Source organism: Glycine soja, chromosome 17 (assembly GCF_004193775.1).
Source record: "Glycine soja cultivar W05 chromosome 17, ASM419377v2, whole genome shotgun sequence".
Classification (NCBI taxonomy): Eukaryota; Viridiplantae; Streptophyta; class Magnoliopsida; order Fabales; family Fabaceae; genus Glycine; species Glycine soja.
In genome coordinates, this window is record NC_041018.1 from 2,420,113 (window position 1) to 2,429,085 (window position 8,973).

Below are 8,973 nucleotides of genomic sequence, written 5' to 3' on the forward strand. Positions count from 1 at the left end.
TATCAGGTTCTATAGAGACCGCTAGACCTAGTTTATGGGCTCTTTTGTTCCATCCATCGAGCCACCCCTTGCATGCCAGCTTCGTTCACGCGTTGACTGTGTGGACCACACCAAAGCCAACGAAGTGAATGATAGAGAAGGAGATAAAAAGGAGGTTTCAGGTGTTGGTGACTGAGGCACAACCATTGGAGACTAAGGATTAAGGAAGAGGAATTAACGAAGGTGATGTTGGCGTAATATATATGAAGGAGAATGTTTGAGTGATAGACTGATAGTGGTGTGAGAATTGAGATGGAAGAGTTTAGAAGGACGACATGCAGAAAAATAAACTTGGACCCATTTTTCTAGAAAAAAAATAAAAAAACAAGCTAGGCAATATTAAAACCCCGTTGATGACATTGCAATCAAAATAAAAATTCACCTTAATTTATTAGTGTTACAACTTACAATGATTCTCTAAACACATTGTTCGAATGCGTTTCCAAAGATGGTGAATGTTTCAGAAGAGGATTCTGGCGAGCAACAACGGCCTCTAGTTACAAGTAAAATCTGTATTTACCCGTAGAAACACTCCAATGCTAAAGTAAAAAAATGTAAAAGATGCATAGTATTTATTTAAGACTAAGACCTAATGTTATCGAATGTCTTTGGTAATCTAAAGCTTGCTATTTCAGTATGGTTCAGTCTGACCAAGTTAATTTCCACTTCTAGATGAGATGTTTTATAGTAGTAATTGACTGGTGAAATTTTTGTGAGTCATGGATAATGTGACAAGCCTAAAGAAGTCCATAGTTTTTATTAGTTTTTTTTACTGAACATTTATTAGTTAATAATATAATTTTTATATACTGATATACAAAGTAATTATATTTATAGCATAATATATAAGCACATATTATTTTGGTATATAACATATTATTATTCTTATTAAAACAAAAAAATAATTATTTTTCTTTAAAGAGTATAAATAATTTGAAAAAAAAATCTTGTAATTAAAGAATCAGAAATTACTTTATAATAATGTCAATGTTAATCAGAGAGAAAAAGACACTTTTTTGCACGCTGATAAGTTCAAACTTTACCTCAGAACAGCCATGCAGGTCCTGGGATCGAGAGATCGAGAGAGAGACAACGAGTTTTGTGACTTGTGAGGGACTCAGGGAAGATTAATTGCTGTCTCATTATATAAGCGGCTAAGCTCATCTACTAAAAATATTCAAAGATATTATCAACTATCAAGTACCAGTACCATTTCTTTCTTTACTATTTTTTCTTTGAGGATTTTAATCCCTCCTTACTTTCACATAAAAAGAGAGAGAGAGAGAGAAAGAAGGCATAGACTAGAGAGAACATACGAGTCCAATAGAGAAGTAAAGTGCCATAAAAAACGACAGGACGCATCACGCTACGAATGGAATCTGCGTTTCCTTTTTTCCTTATTTTCGTGGCACGGAGTATGAATTTTCCGTTTCGTTTTTTCCTTGCTGACTATGATTGTTATTATTAATATCAATGCCATGCTCATCTCCACGAGCTTAAGCTTACGCATTCACTGACTGGGAGCATTTTCCTTTAAAACACTCCGCAGAAGCTTCGAGTTAAAGAGCATCAATCCAAATCAAAATCCCTAGCTGGTTTTCTTCCGATTCGAAGAGAACGCGCTCTGAAACAGCGCATTTCCAATGGCGTTTTGGTGGCCGTTGCTCGTTTTAGCATTCGCTTACGGTATTTGTAGGTTCCTTCTCATGCTCATTCCTCCTAAGGTTCCTTCCATCGACGTTGACACTTCCGATGGTACTCTCTCTCTCTCTCTCTCCACACGCACGCACGCACACACACTTACACAATGAGGTTTGTTGTGACGGTCAAATTTGTGATAATGACAGTGTTAGACGATGGAAACCAAGCGCAGGAGAACAGTTTCATATATGTGAGTTCTCTCTCTCTCTCTTTCTGCTTTGGTTAACGAATCGCATATGAAAGAATCTTGCAAATCGTTGCATGATAAGGTACCGTACTGCATTTAATTGCATTTTTTCAGAATCGTTATGATCTGTCATTGGTTCCAATCCAGGTACCTCCGAGGGGAACATCGCAGCAATCAGGCAAGATAGTTCAGTGCTACGAGCCTGCAACTATGAAATATTTGGGATATGTTCCTGCATTGACGCGTGATGAGGTCAGTGAGCCTCAGCCCGTGCTCTTGTAACAGTGGGCTAATGGTTATGATGAGTAGTATTTGTATCTATTTAACCGAAGCTAATGATTGATGGTTTAATTAGGAACTACGAAGCACTGATACTTTAATTTACTTCAAGTATCTGTATCCGTTATGTATCTTGTACCGATACTCCTAGATACTTTATTGTTACGTACATCGGTACATGTGAAGTATCCAAACCTTTAACAGAAATTTATGAAAATTCGATACAAATACATATGAGACTCAGGAATAAGATTGGAAATTATGGATGCGTTATCCTTTTATGGATGATTTCAAGAAAGTAATAAGATTGATACTATTCCTATTTATAGACAATAGGAATTGATTAATGATAACAAGGATTTACAATTTTTATTTTGTTTTCTTTATTTGGATTTGCATAATTGCAAATATATATTTATTGTGTCTTATGAATTTTTATGCATATTTAGATATGTGTTGCGGTATCATATATGTATCGAGTTGAAAATAAGTATCATATCTGTATATCATAGACTGGGAAGCACAATTAGTTTTCAATTAAACTTAGTTTGTGATTAGTGTTTGATGAAGTGTGATTTTAACTTTTTAAGAATTAATTTTCATAGCTAAAGAGATGGAGAGCGAATAAATAGAAGAGATGTGTTCGTGTGTGTTTGGAAACCTGGTTTGCAACTAACATAATGCCAATCCACCCTTAAGGTTGCTTCTACATTTGGTGCATTCAAATGTGTAAGCTTCCATTTAAAATGGCACAAACTGGTTTCCAAACACTCAAGAAATCTACAAGGACATCATTGCCATGCAAGAAATATGCTGGTTGTGCTGAATTAAATCTGACATGTCATAGCTTCTACCTTCTGGATAAAATTTTATACTAACTAGAGCAGTGCCGGTGTGCATGTGCAACAACACGATCCAAATAGAATATCACTATTTTACAATAATATTACCAGAATAACACTATTTAAGCTGGAAGCGGACTTGACAATGATTGAAATGTAGAACATTGTTGGACAGTTTTAATATAATTATTGATTATTCATTTTGTTGTTTATAGTACAAGTTCTATGGAATTCCTTTGATTTTTATGTTTGTTGTTCTCACAATTTTTCTTCATGTTGACCATATTTAGTTTCCATCCTTTTTTTCTTCTTGTTTATGAATGTCTGCACTTATTTATAAAAATGAATTAATGTATAATGTATCCCATTAGCATTCTTATTGATCTTTATACATCTGGAAACATTAATGACAAAGCATTCACAGATACTAAGAGGAGAATATTGATGTAAAGTGCCAGTTGTTGCAGAGCATGCATGATAAAATACTGTTTCCTAGTTTTTGAGGAATTTTTTTACTAGCTTTGCTGGATTAACTATAACTGCTTTGCATCTATGGATAGGTCAAAGACCGAGTGGCAAAAGTAAGGAAGGCGCAAAAAATGTGGGCAAAGTCCAGCTTCAAGCAAAGACGCCTATTTTTGCGTATACTTTTAAAGTATATAATTAAACATCAAGCGCTTATATGCGAGTAAGAACACTTTTCCATGTTTGTAAAAGTCTTCTCATTTTTTACACTTCTTGGAAACGTTTGTGATACAGACTTGAACTTAGAAAATATGCAAAACTTTCATAACTATCCACTGTTTATAGTTATCCTACTGTTTAATTCATCTGGTCTGAAGTAGATGTAAATTGTGATCATTGCATGAGAATGATGATAACATCTTGTAATTCATGTGCTTTAATTAGAATATCTTCGCGTGATACTGGAAAGACAATGGTAGATGCCTCTTTAGGAGAAATAATGACAACATGTGAGAAGATCAATTGGCTACTGTCAGAGGGTGAGCAGTGGTTAAAGCCTGAATACCGGTACCTTCTTTTAGTAGTTGACTATTTTCTTTTCTTAAACTGATTATGATGAATTATCTGTCTCTTTTTATTTTCTGTTCTTTATGTGCCTTCTTTTACACAAAAAACTAGGCCTTTTAACTTATAAGATATGTATTGTTTTATTACAAAAAATCAAGTTATAACTTCTTCCTTATACATGCATTTAATATCACTATGGTGAAATTTCAAATTATCTAAAGTCACTTCTATGTTCACTTTCTTTTTCCTTGTGTGTGATGAATAAAAATCTTTGCAGGTCTTCTGGAAGATCAATGCTTCATAAGAGAGCTAAAGTAGAATTTCATCCCCTTGGTGTTATTGGAGCCATTGTTTCATGGAATTATCCCTTCCACAATATTTTTAATCCTATGCTGGCTGCAATTTTTTCTGGAAACGGTATTGTGATTAAGGTATAAAATATCTTACTATCTACCTATCACAATTATTCTTCATGCTGCTGGTGTATTGTGTTGATTTTAGTTAGATTATTTTCCTTGGTAAAATTAAAAAATAAAAATCTCTTGCATGGTGCGATACATACTCTTGTTTTAGAGATTTAAAACTATTGATGAACTTCCACCTAATAACCATTTAGAAGATTGTTATGGATTCCACTAACGCAACCAAGCTTGATCCTTTCTTTCCACCCATTTCTTCATTATTAAGCTGAATTTCAGCACAAGTTAAAATTGGCCTATGCACTATTGATGTATTAAGTGATAAAAAAGGCTATTGCTCAAGGATCATGTTAGAGTTGGAGGCATAAAACCATTTTTTAGCTTCCACCTACTGGCTTAAGCTTTTAGGAGAATTGTTATTTAACCATATAAAATGCTTCTATGTTTTGCAATTTGAAAGAAAATCATGTGCTTTTTATTGTAGATATCAGAACATGCAAGTTGGTCTGGATGCTTCTACTTCCGGATCATCCAATCAGCCCTTGCTGCCATAGGAGCTCCAGAGGACCTTGTTGAGGTGATAACAGGGTACGGCCATTTGTCTTACCATTCCTTTTTCCTTTTTGTTCTATGGTTGTGTTTATCACCTATGACATTGATTGGATCTTCTTCCAGGTTTGCTGAAACAGGAGAAGCATTAGTATCTTCTGTTGATAAAGTCATATTTGTTGGATCGCCTGGTGTTGGTAAGATGGTATGATTCTTCTGGCCAATTGAATGGGTTCACTCTGCTATCACCTGGAATTGTATCATAGTTCATTGCTTCCAATCATTGTCATATACTCCATTCATTTTTATGATGGCATCCTATTTCCCATGAATTGCACTATGCTAATATGCTTCATCTTTTTATGCAGATAATGAACAATGCTGCTAACACTCTTACACCAGTGACACTGGAGCTTGGTGGGAAAGATGCATTTATTGTTTGTGAAGACGTAGATCTGGACCATGTATGAATCCTTTCTCCCTGTTCAGATTCCCCAAAGCTTGGATTTAACTATTATTCACAAAAGCTTAATGAGATCTCCATTCTTGAGTACCTTAGTTTTAACAGCCTTTGATCTGCTGAATATAGGTTGCACAAATTGCTGTCAGGGCTGTACTTCAGTCAAGTGGACAGAACTGTGCTGGGGCAGAGCGATTTTATGTCCATAGGGAAATATATTCTTCTTTTGTTAGCTTAGTTACCAAAATTGTGAAGTCTGTTACAGCTGTAAGTGTTTTTAACAACATTCATTAAATCTAACTCTCTAACTCTATAACTTTCATAATAGGCTTCTGATGCATATAATCACATATGCTTGCACTTCATTGCTAGTTTGCCACAAGATTGCTTTTTCAGAAATCTATCTTATTGTTTATACATCTGTTTTAGCTCTATGTCAAAAACTATCAGAAATAGACATTTGGTTCAGGATACATTGCATTGTCGTCTATTTTAGTTGAACCTCTGCATGTTTTTTGTTTCTCCCATTTCTCCCTTTCTGTACCAGTGTGCCCCCAAGGAACCATTTTCTACATAAACCTTTAAAGAAAAATATTAGCATCAACTTATTACTGGCTTTATATTCTAGTATGTGTGTGTGTGTGTTCTATGTATTTGGAACTCTTTAAAATGTATAGTATCTGTGAATTGTTGTTGATGTCTAGCAAACAAATAGAATTTAGAGATGAACAAATTGCATGGCATCACTGGGATGCTCCAATTCTCTTCTGAGATGATATTTTCCTTTAAAACAAAAAGTACTGAAATCTGGAATTCATGATTATATACTGTTTGAGAGGAGGGACAAAAGTATCAGAAATTTATGTTCATTCACAGATGGCATTAACATTGACGACTACAATAAACAAGAACTTGCTGCTTACTGATTATTGAAGAATGAACTTCTGTCCTAGGAGTATTGAGTATAAAGTCAATTTTTTTATTTAATTTATTGGTTATTGATTTCTTGCAGGGCCCACCACTTGTTGGAAAGTATGATATGGGAGCTTTATGCATGCATGAGCATTCTGAAAAGCTTGAAGGCCTTGTAAATGATGCTTTAGACAAAGGAGCTGAAATTGTTGCCCGTGGGAGTTTTGGACATATTGGTGAAGATGCAGTTGATCAATATTTCCCCCCTACTGTGATTGTGAATGTGAACCACACAATGAGATTGATGCAAGAAGAGGTAGCAAAACTCACTATCTTTTCTACTTGAAGATGCCTTTATTTTCTTCTTTGATTATTACAAATATCCTACACACTCATACATCACTTCACATTGCCATAGTTTTCATCATCTAATTATAGTTAGTTGTTCCATGTTTTTTGCGCAATTACGCTTTGATTTTACTGCACAAAACTATATTAGTGTGAATCAATGATAATGTGAGCCATGATGTGCAAGAAGCGTTATTACTATTGTTGTATTTAAGTTCATTGTTAGTAGGTATGCATACATTCCATACCTACTTACCTAGACTGCAACCATTTGAGATTTTTTAAAATTTAGGTAATCATATCCCATGACAGTCATGCGCCTCAATTGTGCATTTACATTCAAGAATTTCCCTTCTATATTCTATTATTCTATGCTTCAGCAACTGCTTACTAAATTCATCTGTGCAATTAAATACTTGACTAGGCATTTGGACCAATCATGCCGATAATGAAATTCAGCTCTGATGAGGAGGTTGTCAGGCTTGCAAATGAGTCAAAATATGGGCTCGGCTGTGCTGTTTTCTCAGGCAATCAGAGTCGTGCCAGAGAGATAGCTTCACAGATACATGCTGGGGTAGCTGCGGTTAATGATTTTGCATCAACATACATGTGTCAGGTAAATTTATTTCATCTTTAACTCTCTTGAAAGGATTTAATGGTAATTTTATCTTCTTGTCTATCTTGCATCTAAATGCTTGTTTAATATGTGTTGATCTGTTCTGAATGTGCAACAAGTAGGCTGACTGCAGATTGTGCAGTTTTTTTCTTTTTCAAACTGCCTGGAAAAGTTAACTCAGCCTAGGTTATCCTCCATTTTCACTGAAGCAATTATGCATTATGATTTTGCAGTCCCTACCATTTGGGGGTGTGAAACATAGTGGATTTGGACGATTTGGTGGTGTAGAAGGTTTGCGAGCTTGCTGTCTTGTTAAAGCAGTTGCTGAAGATCGATGGTGGCCATTTGTCAAAACCAAGATACCTAAGCCTATTCAGGTCAGTCAGGAAAACTGTCATTACTATTTCCTTCCGACATCAATTGTTTTGAGATAAAAGAAAGAAAGCTAATTCACCAAAAAAAGAAAGAAAAAGAAAGCTAAAACATGCAAAGATATGGAAAAAAGGTACTAGTATTTTTTACTTCACCATGAATAGAAACTTTAATGGGCTTCTTGTCTGCTACAGTATCCTGTTGCAGAGAATGGATTCGAATTTCAGGAGTCACTTGTTGAAGCGCTTTATGGTATTGGCATATGGGACCGCTTGCGAGCATTAGTAAACGTTTTAAAAATGCTTACTGAGCAGCATCCTGGTGGCGGCGGCAAGAGAAGAAATGACTGATTGTCAGGTCAGGTAACATGCTAAATGGCTAATATTGTCATACTCAAACCCTGCTGCTAGGAAGCTGTAAGGGAAGAAATGAATAATTGGCGGCAAGTCAAGAGAACACGCTAAATGGTTAATATTGTCAAGTTGGGTGGGGGGTCTCACTTTTGGTTGACGTATTTATATCTAACTACAATGCTCTTTTTTTTTGTACATGTGTCCTGTGCCATCATTTTTGTTGAGCTTTGGTATCACTTTAATATAATTTTTAAATGCTCTCCCCCCACCACACACACCCAAAATCAAACGTTGCTATCTTTATCTGTTCTTGTCAAAGAAAACTCTCAGAAGTTATCATTGTTTTGTCTTTCTTTTCAAATGTAAGGGGATTTAAACTCAAACTAGTTGACGATTATTTGGATTGCAGGAGATGGGATATTTTTGTGATTGTGGCCTTTGGTTTGATACCTATTCATTAGGGCATATAACAATGATCAACTTTGGTTACGGTTACCAAGACATTTTAACAAGTTTTTAGTTTTTTTTTACTAATTAAAAAATTTGTTTGACTATTTAGTAAAAAAAAAATTTAGTAGCTTTCAATATTTTTTTCAGACGATATTTTAAGTAACATTTTTTAAAACACTAACTTTTATATTTATTTTCTTTTTGTCTTGAATGTTTATTAGATTTTTTTTAATCTTTCCTATATAAGATGAGATTTAATTTATTTTTTTTTCTCTTCTTCCATTGATAAGGTAGAATTTTATTATTTTTACCTTCTATACATTAGATACTTAAGATACTGTTTTCTCTAATTTACCTTTTATATTATATAAGATATTGATACTGTTTACTCAAAATTACCTTTTATATTATATA

The 8,973-nt window shown here is 34.5% G+C and overlaps 1 protein-coding gene across 1 annotated transcript; it reads left to right on the forward strand.

The window, feature by feature from the left end:
• Positions 1–1,151: 1,151 nt before the first annotated feature.
• On the forward strand, positions 1,152–8,538 carry LOC114392479 (aldehyde dehydrogenase 22A1-like). Its single transcript, XM_028353627.1, has 15 exons — positions 1,152–1,454; positions 1,589–1,794; positions 1,887–1,930; positions 2,075–2,179; positions 3,609–3,736; positions 3,958–4,080; positions 4,358–4,511; positions 4,984–5,087; positions 5,175–5,253; positions 5,417–5,512; positions 5,638–5,775; positions 6,521–6,736; positions 7,193–7,384; positions 7,618–7,761; positions 7,951–8,538. The coding sequence occupies exons 2-15, from the start codon at positions 1,683–1,685 to the stop codon at positions 8,104–8,106; spliced, it is 1,791 nt and encodes a 596-aa protein (XP_028209428.1). The 5' UTR covers positions 1,152–1,454; positions 1,589–1,682; the 3' UTR covers positions 8,107–8,538.
• The last annotated feature ends 435 nt before the right edge of the window (positions 8,539–8,973 follow it).

What these genes read in the sequence shown, in the direction of transcription:
- LOC114392479 (XM_028353627.1), top strand. Translation starts at nt 1,683, where the DNA reads ATGGCGTTTTGGTGGCCGTTGCTCGTTTTAGCATTCGCTTACGGTATT. An exon ending in CTGCATTGACGCGTGATGAG is followed by an intron (nt 2,180 to 3,608) that starts GTCAGTGAGCCT and finishes ATCTATGGATAG; the next exon opens with GTCAAAGACCGAGTGGCAAA. An exon ending in TTGTGAAGTCTGTTACAGCT is followed by an intron (nt 5,776 to 6,520) that starts GTAAGTGTTTTT and finishes GATTTCTTGCAG; the next exon opens with GGCCCACCACTTGTTGGAAA.